Source organism: Porites lutea, chromosome 7, assembly GCF_958299795.1.
Source record: "Porites lutea chromosome 7, jaPorLute2.1, whole genome shotgun sequence".
Classification (NCBI taxonomy): Eukaryota; Metazoa; Cnidaria; class Anthozoa; order Scleractinia; family Poritidae; genus Porites; species Porites lutea.
This window is the reverse complement of record NC_133207.1, coordinates 18,143,381-18,171,132: the sequence shown is the minus strand read 5'-3', so window position 1 is coordinate 18,171,132 and position 27,752 is coordinate 18,143,381. Positions and strand designations below refer to the sequence as shown.

General features: G+C 38.7%; 2 protein-coding genes across 2 annotated transcripts in view; one reads left to right on the top strand and one right to left on the bottom strand.

Moving 5' to 3' along the window:
* The first annotated feature begins 5,780 nt into the window (after positions 1–5,780).
* Positions 5,781–7,873, top strand: LOC140944535 (uncharacterized). Its single transcript, XM_073393661.1, has 2 exons — positions 5,781–5,831; positions 6,356–7,873. The coding sequence occupies exons 1-2, from the start codon at positions 5,781–5,783 to the stop codon at positions 7,010–7,012; spliced, it is 708 nt and encodes a 235-aa protein (XP_073249762.1). The 3' UTR covers positions 7,013–7,873.
* Positions 7,874–11,082: 3,209 nt separating this feature from the next.
* Positions 11,083–27,752, bottom strand: part of LOC140944534 (uncharacterized) — a 45,188-nt gene continuing 28,518 nt past the window's right edge. Inside the window, exons 19-29 of the mRNA XM_073393659.1 lie at positions 26,859–27,052; positions 25,546–25,882; positions 25,094–25,219; positions 24,594–24,716; positions 23,503–23,622; positions 22,450–22,572; positions 20,845–20,973; positions 19,719–19,834; positions 16,115–16,221; positions 14,664–15,077; positions 11,083–12,541 (exon numbers count right to left, since the gene is read on the bottom strand). Coding sequence (XP_073249760.1) covers positions 12,388–12,541; positions 14,664–15,077; positions 16,115–16,221; positions 19,719–19,834; positions 20,845–20,973; positions 22,450–22,572; positions 23,503–23,622; positions 24,594–24,716; positions 25,094–25,219; positions 25,546–25,882; positions 26,859–27,052 — 1,943 coding nt within the window. The 3' untranslated portion in view covers positions 11,083–12,387. The remainder of the gene's footprint in view (positions 12,542–14,663; positions 15,078–16,114; positions 16,222–19,718; positions 19,835–20,844; positions 20,974–22,449; positions 22,573–23,502; positions 23,623–24,593; positions 24,717–25,093; positions 25,220–25,545; positions 25,883–26,858; positions 27,053–27,752) is intronic.

Below are 27,752 nucleotides of genomic sequence, written 5' to 3'. Positions count from 1 at the left end.
AGTCGTCTGTGATGACTCGAACATTTCTGCCTTTGTACCACAGGAACACCAGATTAGGATGCGTTCCGACGAACACGATAAACTCATCGACTGATTAACCAAATTCTCGAGTAATTGCATGATTCCAAATAGATGCGCCCCTATAGCCAAGAGGTTTTTTGCCGTAAGTGATTTTGTGGAAAGGAAAATGGAACCTTAAAGAGGAACCTCCTGATATCGAAGGTGGTCCTCAATTTCAAACATTTTTGTCATAGATATTCAAGTGCCATATTGTTTTACACTTTGATCATTTCTATTACAAGGAGCTTAGTCTAATAGACCTCTTCCATAATGGCTGCCTGTTGATATATTATTTTATACGTATGTTAATTATCCTTTCTGACCTCGTTAACATATGCAAAATACAAAATAACACTTACTTTCAAACAACTGAGTTCAGAAAGGCAAAATACCATACAAAAAAGATTATATATTTATATGGGCCGCTATTATGGATGTCTATTGGATGCTTTGAAAGCCTGTCCCACCCTAGCTTTTGCAAAGGCGGGGCGGTGATAGAGTTATAACCTAAAAATATATGATTATAGCTGCGCGGTTTTTCAAGCTTTAGAGCCAGTTCTGACCCTGGCATCCGCCCCCCCCGCCACCCAAACAACGCTGCAATAATCAAAATAGAGCTGGGTCAAAGAGTTGTACTATGCTATTTTCAGCTGTTTTCAACCATCGACAATCGATCGCGAAAAAGGAGCAACAAAGTTGCGGTTTGACCGCCTCAGCCACTGATATGACATTTTTAAAGGTTCCTGTTTTCGTCACGTTTACGGCCAACGGCAAACGTCAATTTCTACTCCGTCTCCAAGCTTTTCCTTTAATTGCCGTTTAGTGTCCATTTTAGTGTCCATTTCTGACATAAAAATAAGAGTAGTTTCACGAAAGGTTCAACTTCAACGATGAGAATTGTTTTGCACAGGTTTAAACGTGCAAAGAAACATCAGAAGATGTCTTTGGTAACCACCCTAGATCAGTAAAGGAGTCAAAACGGAAGTCTCGATCTAAGAAGAGGGCTCAGGCGTCCCAGTTCCCTGAATAACTGATAAAAAGTCTAAAAAATCGTAGAGGTCCATCTTTGTTTGAGGAACCAAAATGTAGGTACCGTTCAAGTCAAGAATGACATCATGTTTAGCCACTACAAAAGAGCCGCAGGCGATTTCCGGCCTACGACTAACGCCACGTCGTTTTTACGGAAAGGTCCTTCTAAAACTGAGACTGAGCATAAAAAGTACCCAAGCGCGTTTTGTCTCTGTGAAGAATTTCCGCACCCTTTCATCATAATTACGTACATACAGCCATGTACATGTACGTAGTATAATCATATTAATCCTCGAAAATAAAATGCCAGCTTCAAATGACGTTTATGTATAATCTTGCTTACCATTTTAATAAATGTTCTTCAAAGTTGGATGCGCAGGTGTCAACCACTGAGCGTCTTCATTTGGACTGTTTTGTTAGCCGTTTTCCCTGTTTATGGCGCCCAAACCACTCCGTTTGACGTTAACAGGGAGTTTAAGGAGGCTCGCACCCATTTTTCAACGTTTCACCCCTTTGTGTTTGATGCTTCTAATCATAACTTTGGCTGTAGTGCATGTACGGAATAGCCATCGGAATTTGTCTCATTAGTCTCCTTGACTGAATTATTCTCATTCTGGTGTGGTTTGAAACGTATCTTCCACCTGCACTCGTTAGATGACTGGTCTTGAAATTGATCACGTCACAAGCGATACAAGGGACATGGATCCACTCGGGCGGTTACGGGTGGTTCAGGGCTGAATGGGTATAATAATGGGTGTGAAATTAATAAACACTCGATGACTGGTCCCTGAGGAAACAGCTAATTTTGTTTCCCGAGATCAGAGGGACTAGTCTTTAAGTGATTTGTTATATAGCCCACAAAGAAAAACTTTTTCGTGTACAAATTTATGAAAATAAATCTCGCGAGCGGTCAACATCCGCGGGTAACAGTACACTGTTACCCTCTGACGTCATACATTTTCCAATGGTGCTCTCTCAGAGATTTTGGCGGGAAACATTTTCATTGTTAGATGTCATATGACCTCGAAGTAACCAATGAGAGCGCGCGCTGTTGGAAAAAATTCAAGAATAAACAAGAAAAAAATGCGAAAGAAGCGAAAAACTACACAAGCATTAAGAGAAATAAAGTGTGCTTATAACGAGAAGAATGACTTAAGTTTAGAATTGATCAAAGCAATATTAGAGGCATTATGAATTTCAGAGCTAAGGGAATTAAACATTTTAGGCCCTTGAAAACGAAGTGAAAAGTTCCTTACATTTGTCTGCAGTAGGGTAAACGTAATGTACGTCGCAGTTGAGCAAAAACATGTCATTGAAACTATTAGGAATTAGGCCGTCACCGTGTAAAGATACATAACTTTACCTACTTGGAGTTTGATAATAGCATCAAATTTTAGAATTCGTAAGCTCAAAAAATAGGATTGGCATGTGCATCAAAAGAACTACATTTATATACCACCTCTGATAGAAAAGGTACCCCTTTCGTATAGCTTTCACAGATAAAAAGGACTCCTTTCGCACACCTTGTTTAAAAAGCTGCATCCCAATTAACTGTTGTAAGTTAGCATGAATAAATCATTAAACCAGAAATTTCACTTTCACAGCCACTGAAAGCATCTGTTAGCCCTTTTAAGTCCTTTGACAGACCGAAGTGATAGATTTGCCTACCCTTTCATATACTTCAACTCGTGAAATTTTTACCTTTAGTTAATTTTATATACCTGAAACCTGAAAAGGGTACCTTTCGGGGGGAGTCTCCCCGTTTACGCCGTCATAGGGAGTACCCAGTGCCCCCCCCCCCCCCCCCCAACCACGTAAGTAGTTTGTACATGTTGCACGGTTGAAGCTCCTTCTACTTGTCTCGAGCAATTTCCGTTTCTAAGGTCATCCAACGCGAAAAATGAAACCAAGCGCTATAAAAGAGAAGGATTGAATTGATGGTTTCCAAAACCCACAAAGGAGACGTCCAGTCAACATTTAACATTCCTTTGAATTGTAGGCAAATTTGTGTTAAAGGAGAAGGAAAAACTTCATCTTTGTAGAGGAAACCTTTCACTAGGCAACGCAATCCACTCCACTAAAAACAACTAATCCTAAACTTTTCTGGATATGGAGATTTACAGGTATAATTATATATCTCTCGTCTAAACAAGAAATTTTGTCTTTTGGGAAGTGAATAATCATAGCTTGAATCAATTTTGTCATGCAGCTTTTTATTTCCATTTCTTTTTTTAGCAGATTTTCCTCGCCAACCTTCCTGTAGTTTTTGGTTATAGTTTTGGTCTTTGGAGGCATTTTGATGCTATTTTCGCCGATACCTAAAACCGACCGTTCACAATTTTGTTTTCTTGCTGTTATCAATTATTGGATTATGTTTCCCTTTCAAACTTATTTATTTCTCTTGTTTATTAATTAATAATGATGTTGTTTGCCATCAAGGTACAAACCGACTCATGATCAACTCGCACATGAAAAACTTTCCTAGACCAAAAGGGAAGAAACCCAAAAAGAATTTCGAGAAATGACGAAATTTGTTTGGTTTTTTTTGTTTGTTTCTTTTTTTTTGTCCGCTTAACGAACGGGAAAATAGTCTGAAATGTCAACCTTCTCCAACCCCGTCCCTAACCTCTGGGGGCGCGGGGGATAGAGTTTCTCTCCCCCGCACCGCTATCGGGTTAGGGGGCGGAGACAGCTCACATTTCAAACCAACGCGCAAAAAACATCCTTAGCATTGACGTTTATGCATTATTATTGAATTGGTAAAAAAAACACTTTATTTGAGTGTCAATGTGTTTAGCAGGAAAGTGCTACTAGAAGACACTATTTTTAATTGTGCTACTGGAGACGGGTGGTACGTGGTCATCCGAGCCATCCGAAGGTCTAACCGTTTGCAGGGCAAAGGCAGTACTACACCTTTGTTTCTCAGTTATTTTAAGACCACGATTTTGGTCTGGCCCCAAGAAACGAACCCAAGACATCCCCCATTGCAGTAAAGGGCTCTACCGACTGATCTAATCTTAGCGCGGTTTTATTTTCTTCATGAATATGCCCCACCCAATTAAAACTGCGAGTGGATAAAAGTGACTCCTAACTTACACAAAGGAAGTTCAAATTTGTCTTGGTAACTGTGTAATAACCAAAACAGCACAGACTGGTTATTACACAGTTACCAAGTTGTGTAAGTAAGGAGTCACTTTTATGCACTTGCGGTTTTAATTGTATGGGGCATATTCCTGAAGAAAATATTATTGAATCACTATCGGCCACCTGCGTTCCATAAGATATTGATACGATTTACAGAACAAGCCCTGATGAACATTTCTTTAGCTTTTGTAGGTGACAGAGAATTGTACTCTTTACCTTTTTTCTCTTCTTTTCTTTAATTTTATAGTTAGTTACTGACAATATTTGGATTTTTGAGAACAGATCAAAACAGGCACATCATTTTTGTTTTTTACATTTTCGAGCAGGTGCTTTAAAACAGATTATACATGGGTGTTCCTTCACTGTTCCTTTATATCAATGGCGCGAAGACATGTTCTGTTAAAATTAACCATAAGATTGTTAAAATTGGCTAGAATAGACTTTATATCGAGGCATGTTTTCAGTTAAAATGTGATCAAATTATAATAGGGCGAGCTTTGTTGAAACACAATTATGAGCTAAATGCCCTGAAGCAATAATAACAAAAAACTTTGCGGTTGGCCGGAATAGGTTTACTGGCCACCAACATTGTGGCTAGTTTTAATTGAATGTCTAATGCAGTGCTGTCATTGGCTAGAAAAGACTTTGACACACTGTCATCTGAAATAGGAAAATGTTAAGTGTCTGGTGGTTTTATATGTTACTATCACTTTACAAGTGTATAAATATTCCGGCTTACGAGCCCGTTCAAGAAAACTCACTCTTCTGGACCAAATGACGTCTGAACATTAGAATGTTTTCTCCATTTTTTCGTCGGTTCCTTTTCTTTGTGTTGTCTTCAAAGATACTTGAAGCACTGTATGCAGAAGGTTAGTTTTGGAATTTCATTCTTGTTGTTGTTCTTTCTTATATTCTCACAAGCAAAGCCGTTTAAACCTAGACCGTAAGTAAAAAAAAAGGGAAACATAACACTATTTTTAGAGAATTACAAAGCACAAAGAAAGATCTTTAATTGAAAAAAGATTCGAATATTTTAGCTAAGAGTGTATTCAAGAATAGTAGTAAGAAAAAGCGTTTGCTTGCTCATCCTCCATACTTCATGTCTTGACACCCTAATCCACCCCTCAAGTTTGCTAAAAAAAAACGAGTTTGAAGCCTATTTGTGCTTACTAGTATCCAAAACCATTTATCTAGTCGCGTGTGGAAAATTAAGCGGAAGGTTCAAAATTTTAGTTTTCTGGTTTTTGGCAAGCGTAGATAAGTTAGTTTTCAAGGATTTACACATATTTTTACAAGTCAGTTAAATATTTTTGTAACTGAATTTATCACTTGAAGTTACCATATTTTTCGCGGGAATTTTTGGCCTGTTTCGTGGAATAACATTTTTTTACTATAATTATAACAGAATCGCATGCAATGCACCACCCAAATCATCTTCAAGATGTTTTTGTAAAAGAAGAGTACCACTTTTTAAACGTCCCTGGAATTGGAACGTTTACAGTGTACGACACCTTTGACTGCACCTTTGAATGCCTCAGTAATCCGTCATGTTTGTCTTTGAACCTGGCCGCCTCCAAAGGATCCGATGGAAAACTTTGGTGCGAATTGTTGACTTCGAATGAAGACATCAACCCAGACGAGTTCAAAGAAAACAAGACTTCACACCACTTTTCCTTGAAGGTGCGAACATAGTTTTAATTAAACAGGCTCTAAATTATTAATTATCCTGCAGTGTCAAGACTGAAAAACCTAAGCTGAGTATAGATCTCAGAATTTTAAGAAACACCCCTATAAAGCCTTATTTAGTAAAAAAGTGAAAATTTACAGGCAATTTCAGTGGAATAAATTAGAGTAAACAGTGACTTATTTGTTTCTACAGGGGCAGACAATAGTAGACTATTTCCAGAAAGGCAAACATCAATAAAGCGCTCATCTCCTAAAAGAGATGAGTCTTAGATTAGACTACTCTTCTCCGCATGCTTAAGCGTTGCGTGACGAGACAAAAACGGCTGTGAGGGAGACTATAGATTGTTGAACTTCTCAGACTTGAGCTGAGATTGAAGTTCCCACTGGTGGGAATGGTGCAAAGGCAATACATAGTCGCCTGTTTTGTCTCTTCTAGGGTAGATTTCGGCCGACATCCTGCGTAGAATATGGACAGCAAGGTGCCTCCAAAGATGGCATTTATAAGATCTATGACGACGGCGGAAACAGCTTCCCAGCCTACTGTGATCTAAAATCAGAGCCCGGTATTGCATGGACTCTGGTCATGTCTTGGAGTACAGAAAATCGCCTTCTTTCTGCTTTTGGAAACGCCGTTCTTCAGGTCAATGCCCAAGAAAACGACAACTCCCCGAATTGGGATCGTTACCGCTTAAGTCTGGAGCGAATGCGATCCTTGCAGGTTCACTCCACTCACTGGCGAGCAACATGCAGCTATCCGACCTATGGCATTGATTACAGAGACTATCTCCGTGGAAACTTCAAAGACTTCAACATCGTCGATTTCCTTGGTAATGGCGAGTGTAAGAGGGTAGAATATGTGGATATTCGAGGGCACAATGGCACGAACCTCACGGTACCGTTTTGGCAGCAAAAGAACTCTTGGATAATGCATACTATCAGCAGTTTACATCACTGCGAGTTCAGCGCATCCGTTGGAGCGGTAGACAATGAGGACAACTTTGGCTTTTATGGTGAAATTAATCAAAAGTTCCGCTGCACACAGGCAGACAACTCTACTACTCAGTGGTGGTTTGGAGCTCATCTTAAAAAATAGTTTCTGGAAAATGAGATTACACAGCTCCCATGTCAGAACTAAGGGGGCCTGCAAATTGGACCACCATTATAAACAGACGAAATGCATTCAGTATTAGTTTAGAAGATTTAAATTGTTGAAGATGTACACTCTTAAGATTAGAAACTCTTCTTTTTCGCTGATAAGCAGTGATTTTACAGTTAAATGCAGTATTTTTCATTGCTTGATTGACCTCTCTGTGTATAATTGTTAGAGAATTGTTTTTGGTTTTCATCACTTGACTCATCATCGAATATTAACGGTTAAACATTTCTCACTAAAATGGGGTCAAAATGACAGGTTTTTCTAATAATTTTTGAAAAACTCCTGGGGTGGCTCTGAAAAGGTTCGCCTTGTATGCGCGTGAAATAGGAATGGGTAATTAAGAGGAAAATGGTCACCTTTTAAAGCAGCTTATTGAGCTTTTTCTATGCCGGAGACGTAAACAAAAACATTTTTCCTCTACAAAAGTCGAGGGTCGTATTACCTGCCACCCTTTGGCCTAGCTGTGCCAGCTTCGCTTTGCCCCTACTTTGCCGTTAATCATTCATTTCCCAAACCTTAATGAAAAAGAGCATTAGAAAAAATAAAAGTGTAAACGATGACTAGTTATAAGGTAAAAACCAACTGTAAGAGTAAAAACTGATAATTGTAACCGTTGTGAAACTGTATGGAGATTAAGAACTGTGAAGAGAAAGGCAAATTACAAGATTACATGCAGAGCTACAGCCCGCATCACCGTGGCACAAGTGAGACCCACAAGTTTATTTGCTTTTAGCTATTTAGTGTTTTACTAAATAAAGTGTTTGCTTGCTCATTTCACATACCTAGTTTAGCAATTTGAATCCCTTTTACTGAACTACTGTTTGTGCACTATGTTTTAAATACTGTTCAAAAAACGAGCAGGAGTGTATTATCAGGTTTACTAAAAATAAATACTTTTATAACTTTGGTCTAAAACTTAGACGTAAAGTTTAGCCTTGTCTTTATCGATATAAAAACACTCATTAAATATTACTTTCGTTTGTTTCTTCTTTATGAACTATTAATGAGTTTTTTGAGATAATGAAGAAAAGAAAACCGGGAAATTTTCTCGACTTTTTCAGAGCCATTAAACCTCTTGTCAGCCTTTTTAGATCCTTCTACGGACCGAAATGACAGATTTTCCTACCCTTTTATGTACGCAGTCAGCTAGTGAAATCCCTACCCTTTCATATACCTTTCATATAACCATCTCGGGCGGAGCCTCCCCGTATAGGCCATTATAGGGAGTACTCCACTGGGTTTAGTGCCCTTTCTTGGGTCCTTTATACTTAACAGGAATGGGAAACTTTAAAAAAGGCACACAACAGAGCAGTAAGCAAGGTGGCTCAAAGTTACGGATCCAAGCTATTATTAATCTGGAATAACATTTCTAGGGTAAATTAAGTAGACACTTAACTGTCTCCTTGCCTTACCTCCATATATTTCGAACGTGAAAGCATTAGTAGAAAAAATTTGATAAAACATCAAAGCGCTTTCCCTGTTGTGATCATTTTATGAATTCTCATAAACTTTTCTCTTGATGGTGTATGAATGATTTCGGGAAAAAATCGATTTGGTCAGCCTTGGCATATACCAATAACTGTTTTAACCGTCTCACTCATACGTCACATTATGGCGGGATTATTAACGTTTTAATCAGTCCGGAATATCCCTAAATTTAAGGACAGGGCCAACTGGTCACGCGACACTTTTCAACCAATGAGAAGGCGCGCTTGTGTTTATCAACAAACAAATCAAAACATCGCCCCAGTGATCAAAATTTTTCAAAAAAACGGACGGAGTCAGACAGAATTAAAGATGAGCTTACAGTACTCGTCTAGGTTTCACATTTAATATTTCAAAGAAAACATTTCATGTAATAGAATAAGAGCATTAATCATTGCAAGGAATCATTGGGGCGTTCGAATTGATTCCGGATCGATCGCAGAGGTCGTGGTTTCACTGGCATGGCTTGCAAGATTTTTGATGGAAGCAAACTGGTCCCGTGTAAAAATAGCCTTAAAGAGAGTGTGAAAATTTGTTGAAATCGTACAAAACAGGATTGTACTACCCATTAACTTCTACAGGACAAGAATCAAAGAACCAGTCATCATAACAAGAATAGAAAGTACTTCAAATTTATTAACTTTTCTTGTTTGTTTTTTTTGTGTTGTTTCGCTTTTACTTCACGCATCTGGTGCTCCCTCTGGTGCTTTCTTTGCTTGCTGTAGTACCTGCAATGTTTTAATTTTATCCCAGATAATCAGTGCATGTTCAATGAGTTGCGAAATACATCATTTATAATTGAGATTTGCATTGTTTCTTTGATTGTTTTTTAACGGTGGATGAACATTTTTTGGAGAATCCAACAACATTAAATCTTCCCAGATTAGTGAATTTCAGAAACAAAGCGGTTAGTATCTACCCTTGCGCTTATGATCTTCAATTTCATCTCCGCAAATTCGGCAAAGTGAGGCGAGATGTTGGACGTGAATATCCATCAGATCCATAAGACTAATAAAGTTGTTTTGGCCTTGAAAAGAAAAAAGGCAAAGGCTCGTACTAATGCGAAAAAAAGTAATAACACGGCTCTGTGAGAAACCCGGGAGTGGAAAACGTACGTTTTTTGGACCTCGGAATTCAAAAATTGTCTTCCAAAATTCTAGGTTGTCTACCATCTCCACTTCAACATGACAAAAGTTAATCGACATGACAATCGAGAAAAAATATCTAGAACTTCGTAAAAATCTGTGAATCGAAAGAATAGTAGATACTTGTTCACCTACCTTGAAAACCGACTAAAATCTCGCCTATACATCGCGTTGTTTAAAAGATCAAAGAAGAAATAAGCCACAAAATGTGCTGAATATTTCACGAGACACTTCCAATACGGCTTCCGATACGCTGTCCACTTAAAAAATTGTGTATGCCTCATGAAAGTCATTAAAATATGCCTGAGAGCCCCGAAACGATGACTGATTCTGTCCGACTCCGTCCGTTGTTTTGAAAGTTTTTGATCACTGGGGCGATGTTTGATTTGTTTGTTGATAAACACAAGCGCGCCTTCTCATTGGTTGAAAAGTGTCGCATGACCAGTTGGCCCTGTCCTTAAATTTAGGGATATTCCGGACTGTTAATCTGTTGTTAAAATTCTTTTGTACTTTCATTTCAATGAATGAAAGTTCTTTGGCAGAACGTTTGAGAGGGATTATTTATTTTTAACTATTTTACAAGACGAAATTGTATTTCTTTGGTGTGATTTCTTTTACTTTCACCTGTAAAAAGAACTGAAAAAGGGGTAATATCTATTCAATTTAGCCAAGAAGCAGGCTGTCGAGTTGGGTTTTCGCGCTGCATTCGTTCCGTGTTACTCACGCGAGATTTTACAACCCTGCAGGGGTGGGTTGGAAAGGTACACTCTAAGAACCCCCACGACCTAAACAAGCGATGAGTATTGGCAGGAGAGGATAAAGGGAGACGCTCAATTGTAAAGAGGATCATGTTGAATTTGATTACTGACTGAAGCTTGTGTTTATTCATTCCGAAACAGTCGACGACAGTAAGTGTTTGAGAAAACCGAAACTAAGATCGGAGCTAAAAACTCACTCATCTTGCATTAATTTTTAGGAACCGCATTGAACACTTATTTCTTTTCACATTATTTTCTTTATGAATTATTTGAGACATTTTTGAAACATATTTTAGGGCTATAGGTATTCGCAAAAATAGACCAAAACATTTCGATAAATTAAAAATTTGTTAAAATTCATTCTTGGCTCCGAGCCTTGGATAACAAAAGAAATCACCTTATATAATCACCTTATATAATACATTTCTTTCGTTTTATTTCTCCAATCCTCGAAGCCAAGAATGAATTCTAACATATATATCTAAATTGGTGTATTAGGTTTTGAAGATTAAAAAGTACAAACCTTAATTCTAGTTGAAGACCTTAAAACCAGCTAAATTAGCCGGCGATCGCTCAAAGAAATTTTATCGTTGCCTTTTATTAGTAATTATGAACTACCTTGAAAAAAAAATATTTGTTTAATAATTTATACATTATGTGCAACATCAACCGCAAGTAAGAAGTAATTTAGTCCTATTTTTCCTTGCCAAGTCGCTAGGCCCAATTATTCCGCGCAGTCTTTGCGTTTCGGGTCACGTGATTTGAGCGAGTTTCACCTTGGATACGTCACCGAAATGCATTGACCGAGAAGGTCTGGGAAAATGCCGCATTGGGACTAGGCACTACTTTCCCTTCAGCACGGTAGCGAATGGAGAGACCGCGGGCTCATCACTTGAGGTGACGCCCAGCATATAACATTCTCCACTAAAGTACAAAAAGAACATTTTTATAACACACAGCGACACATTTAACCCGAGACAACCCTAAACACTTGTTTTCCATATCCGGGAGAAAATGCGTCAAAAAGTAAACTACACACAGTATTTATGTAACTGTTTTTTCGAAGTTCCAGATGCTCACCACACCCTTGTTATTTTCCTTTCTTTATATTCTGCATCTGCATTAATCCTTTGATCCGTCAGTAAGAAATACTGTCATGATGTAAGCTAGATGGAGGACTAATTTCGTTAACTTCGTTTATTTCTAAATACTAAGATCTTCAAGATCTCCTCTTGTATTGTTTGTGCCGGCATCTTTATACACTGTCTTTGTGCTCCCCTGTATAGCTACACTGCTCGATGAGGCCAGTTCAACGTTTTTTCTTTTATACTCTAAAATACGAGTATCCATTTCTTGCGTTCGGTACTGAATTGGACTTTGACGCTTGAAAGTAAAGCTTAACCTTGTTGTTTATATTCTTCTCAGTGGGTACAGACTCTGTCATTGGTCAAAGTAGCTCGTGTTTTTTTTTTGCATGTTTAAGCCACCCACTTGATACATAGGCGTCCTGCGCGTCAGGATAATTCGCCGCCACTGCTCAGAATAAAAAGGTATTTTCTTTACCATTTCGCTATGCGTGACGCGTTTCGAAGATAGGTACGTGGTGGACGGAATAATGTTGTTGGCGGCCTCTGTCCTGTCATCCTTCTAGACATCAGGTTCGTAGCTAAATCACACTTTTACCTCATACTCTTTTTGTACTGTCCGGCTTACATCCAATATTTTTTGTCTTTATTTACATCAAGAGGTCTATAAATTAACCATTGCAAACAAGTTCTGTAACCGGAATATCATGGTGTGCTTTTCGTAACTTGTGTACGGAAATCAACATTTGAGTGTCTAAAGTGTGGCATACAAGAAACTAACTGTTTTTCAAAATTTCTAGGGTGCTGTTTCATTTTTTGAATATGACGGAAAGATTTTTTCACGCCCAAGCCTCGCCGGGTAGCTGCCCATGATAGATCGTCATGTCATGTCTTTCGGGTCCTCGGTTTGCGTTTTCATCTCGAGGGCTGTTTTCATCATCACGACCAGTACCACTTACTGTAGCTACTTTACTCTGGTTCTTTTTCTTTACACTGAAACAGAAAAATCAAAACTCAACTTAAAGGGTGAGCATTAGGTAACTTAAGTCAGATTGTTTCTTTCAGTAAAATTACATGAAGTCCAACTTTACTGTGTAATATAAAAGTGAAATAGAAAAACTCCACTGTGATGCCTTGAACCTGGGTCACTTGCTTTATAGCCTACATCCATATCCACTACACCATCGAGGACTAGCTGCCAAATCCAGTACTTTTCAAAATATACATGTTCTTGTATATGCCGTACCCCATTACAATATTTGAAAGCTAACCTTTTTCAGTTCATTGCTTAACCCTAATCATTGCAGATCAGTGCTTAACTCTTTACTGTGTTCTTTCCATAACTGGCGCTCTGTAGTTTTGGTTTCTTCAGCTATTCTAACCTCATTCCACATTCCAGTCTCGTTCCATTATGAAAATAATGCATTGTATAAAATTCATAAGGTGTCCAATCTTGTTTCACTCGACGTTATCTAATGCTAACCAACTTAAAGAGGCTTTGCAGTCTTTTTTATATACGAATGTTGTTTCTTCCGGTCCAGGCTAAATATTCTTATTTTTCTGTCGATTTTAGGGTGAAAATATTCTTGAATTATTCTTAATCATGAATTATAGCTTATAGCATTTCCGCTTTATAATGTATTGGGGTTTTCTTACCAGTGTTCTTGCCGTTGAGTGAAAGGAATAATTTTCTATGATGGTTTAGTTATTAAAAGCATAAATTGTACTGTATTTACAGATTTTCAAACACAAAATTGAGTATTTTTCAAATTCTCAGCCTCGGGTTTATTCTTAAAATATTTTTAAAATTTGACTTGAAATTTTTGCTGTTTCTTTCATGAATTTCCATCATCTAACATTTTGGGAGACTTTTTACGTTTTCTGTTCTTTTTCCCTGTCTTAGAGTTTTAAACTCAGTACGAATGTTGCCGGCGTTTGACTCAAATACTTCATTTGACATACATTTTGTCTAATCTGTATCATGAATTTAAATAAAATAAACATTATGTTATGAATATTAATTAATAAAATTTTTAAAAAGTTGTCATCTTAGACAATAGGAAGCCAGTTCAAAGCCATTCGTCATGATGTCTGCGCGCGCATGCCGCATTTATTGTGCTACCCAATGTTTTGTCTATGGCATGGTATAAAACAGTTATGCAACGCTTTCACGTGGTATACTGTGGAATATCCCACTTGTCGCTTGTATACCACTCGAAAGCGACGCATGACTAGTATATAGAAAAACAAAGAGTGTATTAAAATTCTCATAAGCCCCTTCCTAGACTTCAAGGCCTACATTTTTTTATCATGGTTTTACAGATACTAAACAATTATTGGATGAGGTTTTTGTGAGATCCGGAAAAATCAAGGTCGAGGTAAGTGTTATCAGCCGAGCCGAAGGCCGAGGCTATGAGCACTTTCCGAGACTTTCAATATTTAGGATATCACAAGAACCGAATCTAATAATTGTTTTATTGTACATTGTTTTGAAGAAAATAACGACAAAAACACTGTCAGAAGTAATCTGAATTGATACGGTTATTGGAAATCATGCTATGCGCGCGCAACCTAGAGATTAGTCAGTTTTCTGATGGCAGATAACTAACTAATCTGTAGGTTGCACTGATTTCCAAATTAGCCGTAGCCTCTTAGCCAATGAGAAGACAGATTATGAGTCTAATAATGTACAATGTATAATAATGCGAATTCTAACAGCAAAGGGTGAAATATCAAACTCAAAATTCACCAAAACAGTGGATAACAATTTCCGCGCGTTTTGACTGTCTACCGTCACTTGGAATATCCTTTAATTTCCAGAATACTCCCCAGGACGGAATTCTTTTAGATAGCGCGCTTGTCTCCAGCAGGTGCTGCCAAGCGCCCGAGTGAGACTTCCTTAATTAGCAAACAGAATTATTGTCACTGCATTCCCCATTCCTTAAGTTTTCAACAATCAATTTAAATTTCTTGACTTGACTGATTGATTTTATCTCAAAATACACCCTCTCTTGTTTAAGCTGTACATATCAAGCCTATTTTTTGGCGAGAAAACGGCTTTCCTTTCAGACAAGAAACCTCCAAAGCAACTAACTTACAGTTCGGGTACACTTACACAAAGTAGATGACGATGGCAATGATAACGATGAAAAGCGCTCCAAGGATAACACCAATCACAATCCACTTCCAATCGTCATTGGATGCATCGGTTAGGGGTATTTTAGTTGTCTGCAGTTCCTGAGTGGTCAAGGGCGTGGTCAATGGCGTGGTCATATTTGTGGCATTGGGGGCGGGACTTGTAGCCACATAGTTTAGCTTTAATTCACTAATAGCGGAACCAAACACAGCCTCCAGCGCCGACTTGGAGGTATTTACTACCTGGAGAAGGATTGCGGCAGGAATGACGGCTCCCCCCTGGATGTTAGACGGTAGTAACACGTAGAATGCAATCCTCAGAGAACTGCTATCTTGGACTGGAAAGTCTGGTAACAAGTGGACGTTGTCTGCTGTGAAAATTCCCAAAGCTCGCCTGCGAGGAGAAAAACTCACGTTGTACTCCTCTCTGAGTAAATGAGAGCAGGCCTCAGTTGTTCAAGAGATGGATGAAACTTTCCACCGGATAAATCTCTATCCAGTTGATAACGCAAATACTTTCTTTAATACCTATATACTGGATAGAGATTTATCCATTGGAAAGCACTATCCAGTGTTTGAACAATCGGCACCAGCATGGTGCGTATGTTGGATATAGCTAGGAAAAAAAACGTTAAAACAAAAGACAAAATACACGATCTACGGTATGCTTCGCCGGGTTTATTCAAGGTTTTTTTTGACGTTTTTTCGATGATCTAGTCCTCCTTTTTTCTGCCCTTCCTTTAGCCAAGACACCTATGATCAGCTTTCAGTCATGTTCTCCAAGGCAGGACAGAAATTTTCGGACGGCTGCGCAAGGTATTATTAGTAAAACTGTCTACTTCTCCTGGGAGGAGGTGGAGAAGTCAAGGGATATTAATCCCGCAACCCATGAAATTCTTGTTGTTACAAGTAGAATTGTATCACTACCATATTTAAGAAGTAAATCTTGGGAAAAGCTACATACGCCTGTCGTTTTTAACCCGCTTTCAGTAGCACGAAGCACCCACGAGTCTTGTTATTTGCTTCTAAAATAAAAGCTACTCTGTTAGTGTACCACCTGACTAAGAAACGGCTGGCAGTTTTCTACTCGCCCACCTGGATCAGGCATGCCGACACATTTTTTGTTTCATACTGTGAAGTGACTATACGTGTAACGACTTCTGCGTGGATGAATTGCGGCTTCATCATTGTTAACTGATATATATATTCTGAAGTGACCAAGGCTACATTCTTCTCTTCTGGTCAGCAGAATTAACCCCAGCAGCATTTGCTGCAACTTGTTTATACTACAGGGAGAGGCAGGCCGAGGTCCATGGCGCTGACTACTTCTCAAACGCCCCTCGTCACTCGTGACATCCACATAATTATTACGGTCTTGATTCATTTATCTATTTAGAAACGGTACTATTAGTGAACCGTCGCCTCACATACCTCCTTCTTTTGCTGGCCAGACCACACGCAACTTTGTTCTCCGAACAACGTTCGTCCATTGTCTGAGATATTTGTCCTCGGAACTGCTGGTCTACTGTTGCGTTGTACTGCAAAATGAATCGATGACAGTTCATAACTACAGCAACGACAGCATCGATGTTCACCGGATATTTATCGCACTGTTCAGCAAGTAAAATTAGCATAAACACAAAAGATAAGGTGTACTTTTGGAGTTAAGAACCTGTGAAGTTTTTCTTTGTTTTCAACCTTGTCGGGCCCATTTTGTCGACCTCCCCTTCTTTGTTAAATAAGCAATATTTTATATTTATTTTTATTTATGCCATTTTAATTAATTAACGAATTAATTTTAACTAATTAACGAATCAAGAACTAGTTATAAATAGAACTGTCATAGTTATGCAAATAACGCTTGTTGTTGTTGTTGTTTTACGTTACTCGTAAAGGTTTTCTCGGAGCTGTCGTGCACGCGAAGCGGGCGCAGCAAAGCATCATGGGGAATAAAATTTAGTTATCTATGCATCCATGAAATATTTGTTGTGATAATCGTCCGTCCATTCGTCCACGCCTTCATGTTAGCGGAAGTCAAATACCACACTTACAAGCTTGGGGTCCAAGGCGCTGTGTTGCTGACTAGTTTTACAAGGCTTTATCGCGGGCTTTATAGGTATACAACTCAATGAAGTTACATGTTTTTTAAAGTTTCCCGCTCAGCAGTTGCTGCTTTTTAATTGACCGCAAGCCCAAGTCCATTTTTTTCGGGAAGAATTAAGTTTGCTTTTTGTTCAAAGCAATAATTAAATTCCAGTATAGAGATATTTCTTAAAAGATTCCACGAGAACTAGGCTTTTGGTGTTGGCTAAATCTATATATTAGGTTTTTACCTCGAGGATGAGCCAGAGGGTGAATGGTTTGCACTGCCTTCATAAGGTTGGCTCTCTCTTGGATACTATTCATCACTAGCTTATTTCATTAATTATAGCTATCGCTAAGTGCCAAAAAGCAAAGACTTTACCTACACGCACGCGTTCAGAAATGTCATGAATTACCGTAATTTACTAAAAATAGTTTTAACTTAATTCCATTGCATAAGCGAAAACTGTTCTACTGCATAAAGAATTTGAAATCCCAACTTTACATAGCATATTTTTCGAGATATTGTACAGATTTATATTTGGTCTTTTTAAAGCTTAGGAGTCTACTTTTCAGAAAGAAAAAGATTTATGGTGCGCCGATCAAGCCCTCCGAATTATTTTGCTTCAAAAACAACATAAATTTTGCGAGGTTATTGTTTTTCCTTAGCGGCAGCCAATGATATATAATGATATGATGCAAATGATGCACGGGACTCACATTTAACACGCAAACGGCTCATGGGATTCTCTGCCAGTTCTTTATTACGTGCTCGCTCGAAAACAAAGCATTCTCTGTTCCGCATTACGTCATAAAAGTTACCTTACACTACTATATGTTACATCGATTCGAGATTCACTCTGCCTTGGAACCTCGCGCATGGCTTTATTAGGCTGCACCTCGCAGCCTCGCGAGACTGCTCGTTGGCAATAAGTAGGTTAAGAATAGTCATCTGGGTGAACGTAGTCCTGAATAAGACTATTGTTGACAGTGACTAACGTTTCGACAAACTGTGCGATAGTCATCTTGAGAGTTCAAAGGGAGTTGTATTACGCCAGTTGATGACATTAAACTCTGGTTATTGACCTGATCGGTCAATAAAGTCGCGATGTTACTGGTTGTCTGTCAGGTAAACCGTGATTTAATTAGCTATGACGACTCAAAATGTCATTGGTGCGTTTCGATCCGTCTTTTTAACAGTCGTTTATTGTTAGTCAAATTGTCAGTTGTCAAGTCATACTCTCGTAGTTAGTTTTGCTTGAGATCGTCCACAGCACCGTTGCCGGATTTCATACAGTGCGTACCGGGGACCGATACGTGTCCGTATATTAAGAGGTTATCAGCTCAAGACCTTTAGTTTTAATTGGGACAGTAGTAAACAAGATAGAGCCAGTAAAAACTTAAAAGATTACTTAGAAATGTATGGAAACTTGTCCGGACGTCTATACAATTCTTAGTAAATCACTTGGAGTTTTTGGGTGACTTCAACTCATTCATTATTATTTAATTAGCACAAAAAACACAAGACTTAGGGGTTTTGTAAAGCTCTGTGTTGTTCCTGACTGTGTGGGTCTTGTATTAATAATCGCAAAATGCACCCTCTCACTCCCCCTCCTCTCCTCCCCCCCCCAAAAAAAAACTGAAGTGGATAAGAAAAGAATTGCTTAATATTTCTTTACTGCCCTATTTTCTTCGTCCACTGACCCATTCGCAGACTTCCCCGTAGACCGAGTTTTCTCAGTCAATTTTTCAAATTAAACTTTCAATAAACATTTCATCTTCACGTTTTGTTATTATGAACTGTTTTGTTGGAAAATTAACTTACTACTCGCGGAAAATAATGAAAATTCAATATGTGCCCAGCCTCGAACATTGGCGCCAACCTCGAATAAGCGCCCACTCGCAAGACCCAAAAATTTAATAGGCGCCCAAGGAGTCTAAACGAATAAATACGGTATACCATTACCTCAATTTATCAACATCGCCCCGCAACGCATCATTTTCCATAAGATCATTATAACATTGATTTTAAACTGAAACTGTTGGGCGTTACCTTTGAGCAAGTGCCAGTTAACTGGGACCTCATATTCATTATTAATTAAATAGTAAGGCTAGCAGTAGGTTGTATATTATAAAAATAATTATGTAAATACTATGGGTACACGTACTCTATTGAGAATCTGGACTTACTATTTTAAAGTTTGATCCTTTCAGTTTTCGCATTTACTAATTGAGGTCTGGGGGTGCGCTTTGTATAGTAAATATTTAAGTAGAATTGATAAGTTCTTTAGGTGACTGCTTAAAGCAGGACAGTATCCTGGATATTCGTCGTAATAGTGATATGAAGTTATGGCGAAGGATCACTTCAACAAACACTGCGTTGAGCGACGTTTTACCCCCAGAGAACACGGCAGATGAGGACTAGGTCGTATAATTTTATTCTACCTAACATTCAGCAAGTCGTTTTAAATCAGTTTTTATAAATAGACATATTTTTAATAGTAACTAATATTAATTTAGTCGTTTTCCTTATGTATTTTTTCTCTTTCCTTTATTCATTTTCTTGCCATGTAAATTGTTGCACGTTTGTTTGCGCAATGAATGATTAATAAAGACCTTTATTATTATCATCATCATCATCATCATCATCATCATCATCATCATCATCATCATCATCATCATCATCATTATTATCATCATCGTCATCATCATCATTATTATTATTATCATCATCATCATCATCATTATGATCACCTTTGAACACATCTTAAGGTATCTTGGGCAGATCTGGGCAAAAGAGTCGACCGGGACGATTATATGAAAACCGAGCGTTACTTGCCCATTCTGTTTCGAATCATAGTGAAACAGTGCTTCCGAATTTGACCTCTCGTTATGGATATGGTTGTTTATACCAGGCAGCCCATACAACACAGCATATACAACCTTTATTTACCTGTTCTTTCAACATGTTTACTACGCGCATTTCCACTGAGTTTTGAATTTCTTGCGGTGATGCTGACTTGGGGGATGCAACAGTTGGATCAGGTAGTTTCTCGCCAACTTTGAGCACTAAATAAGAGAATTAGAGACATGAATAAGCTCGGATTAGATATTTGTCATTGTTAAATAAGACGATTATTTTCTCCAAATCTAGGAAATGTGGTTCACGTTCCAGTAATGTTAAGTAATATTTTCTAGGTCGATTTGTCAATTTTAGAGGCCAGCACTGAAAGCGAGAGAGAAAAGAAAGTTGAGCACAGCATATTTATAACCCAGGGGTACTCAACAAAATTTTATACGGGAAGGCTTTATATATCGAGATTTAAAAAATAGGAACTGCCAAAAAATTTGAGTGAATCATAAAAATTACTGCTCAAAATCTCAGAAAAGGTGTTAATGATACAGCAAAACAATAAAGAAGGCACGGATGGACAAACTTGAAAACGATGCCAATATTGCAATTGCGGTTTTGAAAACTTTTGGCAGAAGTAACGGTTAGAATAATGCTTTGGAGACATATTTGTTTGACAAGGAATTGTGAATTTGTTCAGTTCCTTGGTAAATAGGGACGCGTTCCCGGCTTGGAGGGGAGGGGGGGGGGGGGGGTCTTATCCGGATTTCAAGTGACTGGGATGAACGAATGGGGGCAAAAATGAAAACCCAACAAAATCCCTTGGGCTTCCACCAAAACCCAAAAAACTCCCTGGACCAAAATTTAACCCCAAAAAAATCCCATGCCGAATTTCCGAGTCATAAAAATTTCCAGAGGAACTACGCGGCGGAGATACGCGGGAACTATCACGAATCTTCAGATTGTTTTGAATACCCCAAAAAATCCCCACTTACATCAAGCCACCCAAAAAATAACCTACCAAAATTTTTCTACCCAAAAAATTCCCGAAATCGAAACTTTCAAACCCAAAAAATCCTTCGATCATCCCTGTCACTTCAAATCCGGAGTACCCTTCCTCTGGGGACGCGTTCTTGGCTTAACTAGCACGATGAACTAAATAGCAGTGTCACAGTCCCTTTCAGCGTTGACCCTGAGTTTTGTCATGTATTTGGAATAGCGAACTCACCTTGGCAAGTGTTGTTAATATATAACAGACCCTGTTGACATTCACACATGTAGCTACCCGGTGTGTTTTTACAAACACGGAAGCGACCCGGGCAACTAAACAGCGTTGAATTCAGGCATTCATTAATATCTGAAAAAAAGAGGCAATAGAATAAATTTGTACGCGTAGGTGTGGATACATGCGCGCGCGCCACGATTTTTTATAGTGTATGTAAAGTACTCAGGGGTTTCAATAAAAATTGAAGTAGCCAGCGGTTTGGATAGAGTAACCGACTGTATCAACAAGGGGACTTTTCTAGTGGGGGGCGGCGGGGTCTAAGCGCGTTCCGCCCTAAAAAATTTTGAAATTTCAAAGCCCTAGAAATGCGATTTTCAGTGTTCTGTTCTGGGGACTAAATTTGAGGACAAAAGAGCGTGTTTTTCATTCAAGAAAATGTCGATTTCCATTTGTCAGTCACACAATCAATTCCTACGAGCAATGAACAACCATCATGAAAACTAAATTACGTACTTTTGCAAGTAAACAAATTCGGCGTAAACCTATAAGAAACTTTTGAAAAAATGACTGAAATATAGCGTTCACACGACTAAAGCATAACTTAAAACCAGTAGGCCTTTCGGAAATCATAATTACGTTTTCATTCAGATTACATGATATATTTTTTGTTTATAACGTTATTCAAACTAATTGCTTCTTCTTTCTGTAAAAAAGTAGCCGACGTGTTTCATCGGCCGTCGGTGCTTATTGAAACCCCTGAGTACTATTTAAAAATTGAAAAGAAAAGAAGAGAAAGCAAACAAACGAACGGACTAACGAAAGAACAAACCGCAAACTTGACGAAAAGCGCGTGGTGGGTGCTTTGAATAGCTTCCCTGCGAAAAAATTAGCCCTGCAAGCTGAGCCTTCTTTTGTCTTTTTGAGTGAAGAGAAGAAAAGGAGGCTTTGCTTGAATCGCGTTTGAAGTCGCTAACGCTCGAACTTCTGGACTACACATTAAGACGGAATCCATTAGGAAATTGAACAATTTCAATTTTCAGTGGACAAAAACCTTGTACCAGAATAATTTAAACTATTGCATTCTTTTTTACATTTTTCAAGGGCTATAGATATAATTAGTTATCTGTAATAACACCAAAGAATATTTCTCATGGGAGCCCGAGAAAATAAATGTCAAATTTCACAAGAATTGTGAAAACACAGGTAAAATTCTGAAAATGTCATGTGTAAGATGCCATTTTGTGAGATTTGACATTAACTTTCTCGACGCAGCCAAAGTAATATTAGTATCATCAGCATACATTCTAGAGGCAGCCTTTTCTAGAAAATTTGGGAGATCGTTAATAAATTATGTATATATATCAGAAAAAGTAATGGTCCTAAGATGGAACCTTGAGGAATTCCACAGGTGATTTGTTTTGCTTGTGATAAATGACTTTTCACCTTGCACTTTTGGCTTCGATTGCTTAAATACGTCTCAAACCACTTTAAAGAGTTCCCGATTCTAGATCCCTTTTCCTTAAACCCCGAAGCCTTCAACTAAAATCTCACATCCCTAAAAACCCATTGGCGTACCCTTTAAATCAATTTTCACGCTACTTCAATTACCTGTGCAAGTAAAGCCATTAGCTTCCAGCTTATATCCAGAGAAACACTTGCATTCGTAACTACCGTCCAAATTTTTACATTCTTGTGTGCATCTTACGCCAGAAATTTTGCATTCGTCAATATCTATGAAAAGCATCCGTATATACGTATTAATATTTACACACTGTAAATTGGTAATGGCACAAGTGAAGTTTGGTGGACGCGTATCAAATGTGAACTATCTTCATGGCCTCGCTCTCTATGAGTTCGTAGCTCAATGGATGGATAACCGACTCGGGAGGTCATAGGTTCGAATCCTGTCGAGGACTCGAGATTTTGTTTTCTTTTATGACTATACAGCATAAGAAATAAATTTCAATAACTTATACATTTGGTTTAATAGTATATTTAACAATTATTCCTCAAGACAATAGCCCATGAGGCGAGAGGAATAATTGCTTTAGTAAAATCTAAACTAGTTGGTCAAAAATATCGAGAATAAAATTTTTTTAGCTAGTTAAAGCTAGACTTTAATCCTTTTTTGCCGCCAAAAAGCCCACGCTTTTCGCTACTAGTGGGCTATAACATATAGCCTAGTAGTGGCTCAACCAATCAGAACGCAGCATTGATAATAGACCACTAGTTGGATTTTACTAATGTATAATAGTTTGTCTAATACTTATAAACGAATATGTAAAAGGAAAAGCATTAATGAAGCACGTTTTTAATTATGGTGGCTCTCAAATCCTTGATCGAGTTGGAATTAGGGGTTAAGTGTTTTGTAGAGTTAGGAACAACCACATAAAGTCCCTCGGAACGGTACGAAGAGACTCAACTCGAATGGTGCCTTTGTCATAGGGGTGGATGAAGTCTTCCATGTGGCTAGGAAGAAAGTTCGAGATATTCGGGACTTAACGAACTCGGTAAGTGGTGCCTTATTGTTATGCTTAACAAAGTATGCAATCAGAAAATCGTTTTACTTTTGAATGCATGTAAGTGTGACAACACAAACGCAAGCTTAATCCAAGACGGGGACCCCATCTGCTTTACGAGTGCTTCCCAAGGAGGACTGACCTTCACAAGTTTTTCCGTCACTGTTAAGTTGATACCCAGCGAAACAGTCGCAAGATTGAGTGTCGCCTTGCCCTCTGTAACAGACCTGATTACAGTCATTGTCTGAACAAGGATTGGACGCTGGAAGAAGAAAATACCGGGAAAAGTTAAAATAAGTTGCCATGTCGGTGAAGCGCATTCTCTTAAGGCAGAAGGTAGGCGTCGGGGACTGAAGCTAACAGGGACCTTAAGAAACTACGACGATGACGACAACGACAACGCAAAACAAAAAAAACAACAATTGATTTTATGAGCAAAACAACAGCTCTGCAGGTCCACTGACGTCCACTGCACGACTACGATGTGAAACGTCCCAAAGCGACGTTTTATGGAGGACGTGGACATACGACAACAAATTTTCCTTTCTCTATTTGAACATGGATAAAGCCCTAAAGAATTCACCTCCAAAACAAGTCGCCTACATTGGACGAATTGAGCGGTTCCAAAAAGACATGCTAACGTTTGAAAAAGACGCAAATTAATTTTTTTAGTGATATTTTCACTGCCGTGGTCGTCGTAGTTGCTTAAGGTCCCTATTACTATTAGTGGTTTCAAGAGATTGGAGAGGATTGGATTCCGTAACTGAGGCCCTATTTATGTGAAGAAAAGTTACCGCGAGAAAGAGGGTCACTCTACCAGCCGAGTCACCTTGGCAGGAGTTTATATGAGAATAACGTGACCCTTACCTAAGCCAACAGCGGTCACACATGCTCCGATTGTGACGCCTTGATCGAGTTAACTCGGCTAGGCGGGCAAAAGTGTTTAAATGGAGAAAAGTTGGCCCGGCAAAGAGAGTGACCTGCCTAAGCGGGTCACTCGAGCCAGTCGAGCCAATTTTTTGTTTCTCGGTTTATGAACGGTTTGCTAAGTTTTATGAGGTAATGTAGAAAACGTTAGCTCGCCCAGAGTTGCTTGGTTATGCGAGTGGCCCTTCTAACCGGGACAAGTTATCTCCATAGCAACGGGGCCTGAGTTGTGTTTTCCAACAAGTTATCTATATTTTCATGCATGTATAATGGCTCACATACAGAGAAAAATGAAAGATAACTTACGGACGCAGCTTTTGCTGTCGGATTGATTAACCTCAAAGAAATCATTACAGTAACAGGTGTAGTTTCCAATTGTGTTGTTACATTTGTGCATACAGTCATTGGTAGGTTCACATTCGTTGATGTCTGTGAGGATGGTAAAGATTCATAAGTTTAGTACATAGAAGGAGTGTCCCGCATTTATGCGTCCCACTTTAGGTTTATGTTTTAAATAATTTATGGAAATTTGCATGTAATGTTGTCTCTATATAGTTGTACTTTTATTTTTCTTTTCCATTTTTTGGTAGTATTTCGAAGGTGTCTACGAATTGTAATTTGTAATTTCAGTAGTGTAAACTGAGTAGTGTGCAATGACATTTGTTTGAATGTTTTGTGTTTTGTAGCTTCGTAGTGCATTATGGTCTTTGTGAACATGGTGAATGGACGTGTTTCCCTATCAGTGTATGTAGAGCTAAGGAGTTTCTTTATTTACACTGTAGTACAGATAACAAAGCTTTTCTCACCATCACAACTGTATTTATTGCTGTTTAACGTGAATCCGGCATTACAGCTACAAACGAATGAGCCAGGAGTGTTGGTGCACTGCTGCGCACAGTTGTGTATTGAGCCGTTTGCACATTCATTTATATCTGAAAGAAAAAGTAACCGAAAACTTAACCTCACGGTTCATTGTTAATTTAACAGTATGGATAAAATGCCGACCTCCTTCTTTATTCCAGCAATTTCAGGTTAACCCAGGTTAGGGCTGTAGTTGATGTACCGCCATGATTATAAAACAACAGCACTTGCCCAGATGTTCGCTTCTCAATTCACTTCCATATAAAAATATTCAGAGTTAAAGAACTTGTCGTGAAATTGGTCCAGACGATTTTGGAACATTCCCCAAAGAGGTTTTTAGACTTATTTACTTGATGATACGATGTCATCGTTTATACAGGACACATATGGGACTTACCAACACACTTAATACCATTGCCTGAATACCCGGATGGACATGGGCCACATTGAAAACCCGTAATATTGGCAGGAGCTTTCAAGTCTGTACAAGTGGACCCCTTGAAACAAGGCTGTCCGTTCAATTTGCATGCGTCAATGTCGCTCTCGCAGAACCGTCCTGTGTACCCAGCGGAGCATGCGCATCCCTGGTAAATAAACTTGCTGTCGTTGTTATATTTGTCGCCCACTTTTGGCGACACACACTGGCCACCATTTGTGCAGGCGCACATTTTGATACATGGTGTGGAACTCGAGGCAGCGCCGAATTCGTCGGTTACCACAAACGAGAACTTAACCTAACAATAAAAAGTAATTCCTGGTTTAGATATCAGATATTGACACATTAAGAAACTGGGTGGATAATTCGCATGTAATCTCGTAATGACGACGCAACACATTAGTGAAATCCGGTTGTCCTTATGGAAGGCTCATGGATGTGAGGCTAGCTTCTAGCAAAGTAAAAATTAACATTAATACAGTTTTTTATATAAACACCAATGAAATACCAGGTGAGCTTTCGCGCAAAAAAATGATATCTTCACACGTGAAAATAAATTTTCACATCTGAAAAGATTACCGTTGCTATGGCTACATAATAAATCGCGCCTTTCGCAGGAAAAAAAAACTGTTTAAGAGAAATGGTTTGGTAATTCATTATAATAAATAAAACATTACGAGCGAACGAGTGAAATATTTTCAACGCGAGAAGAGAAATTTCGTATCTCCAAGCGGCCATGTAATATCCTTTATATATTCTTTTTTTGGAAAACTAGAGAAGAAGCATTAAGGAATGATTATCCATTGAAAGTATCCTTCCATTTGACCCACTTGCTGAAACCTAAACTTTGGGTAAGTTGTATGCATAGGACGTTCATCCCCGTTTCAGGTCCCTTCCTCCGCCATGTTTTTTATTATCTCATTGTCACTCTCTCCTCCGCAGAGGCTCCCGCTGGGTATCCCTATAAAAATTCCAGTAATCGAAAAAAAAAAATAGGAAGCGCGCGGGGGACCATGGGAAAAGGGAAATGGCGGGAGCCTCTCTTCTCTCTTTCTCCTTCCCATTGTGCCCCGCTCTCTCTCTTTTTTTTCTCCCCAGCTTCCCCACATCACACAGAGTCGAGGCGTCTGCGGAGGAGAGAATCATTGTCAGATATTCTTGATGAAAAATCATTAGAGTAAAATTTGTCCCCTTCCATGCCCTCAGTCCCCATACACATACACATCCTTACTCAATTACACATTTATTTGGTTGATGAACTTTGAATAGCAAACCTTTTCAGCGGAAGTGACATTCCATGTAAAGTTCATAAAATTTCCGGAGGAGGAAATGTTGGCCCCGTTTGGTATGTTAAGAACACTGAAGGTGAAAGAGTCATTGTCTGAAGCTGTGACGTTCACGAACGCAACTTCTCCAAGGGTTACTTCGATACATTTGGGGACATATGTGAACTTTGGAGGAAAGTTATCTGCAAATAAATGGATTAAAACGATTTGACCTTCACCCCAAACTGGACAAAAGAAGTGGGAAGGTACGGGAAACCGGAACTAAAGGACAAAAGGTCTTGTTGCTTGGACACTAACCACTTTTAAAGTGCTTACAAAGTAAAGAAACGTGAATCTTGTTTGAAAGGCCCGTTAGCATAAAGAACAACGGTGTTGTTGGAATATCTTCACTCAATCCCGAGATTTCTAAGTTTTAATATTATGCATCTGAGGCACATCTAGGAGTTCAAAAGATAACGTTTTGGTCCCTATCCTTTATTCACAGAGATTCAAAGAATTGTGCACTGGATTGGTCGTGTCTTACTAATGGAGCTCCATTATAAGTAGAACTAAACTTAAATGGTAAATTTTGTCTTTACGGCTGCCATTGTGGAGAATTGGCTGAAAATGACAAATGTCAAGGGACAATTATTTCTCTTGGATATACAGTGGAACATCTCCTTTGGACACCTTTGTTCAAGGGAAGCCTCCATTCAGGGGACACAAAATTTGGTCCGGGAAACATCTGCAATTTGCATTTGTTACCTCTACTGAAGGGACACCTCTATTCAGGGTAAGGGACACTTTTCCTCAGGGTCCATAAGTTTAAGTGTTCAGTGGTCAAAATGGCGACCGCTTTCAAAACATGAATTAACTCACTTAAATTAATGTAGTGCATTTGTG

Coding starts and splice junctions, on each gene's coding strand:
- LOC140944535 (XM_073393661.1), top strand. CDS start 5,781: ATGTTTGTCTTTGAACCTGGCCGCCTCCAAAGGATCCGATGGAAAACT. Junction 5,832..6,355: donor GGATCCGATGGAAAACTTTG/GTGCGAATTGTT, acceptor TGTCTCTTCTAG/GGTAGATTTCGGCCGACATC.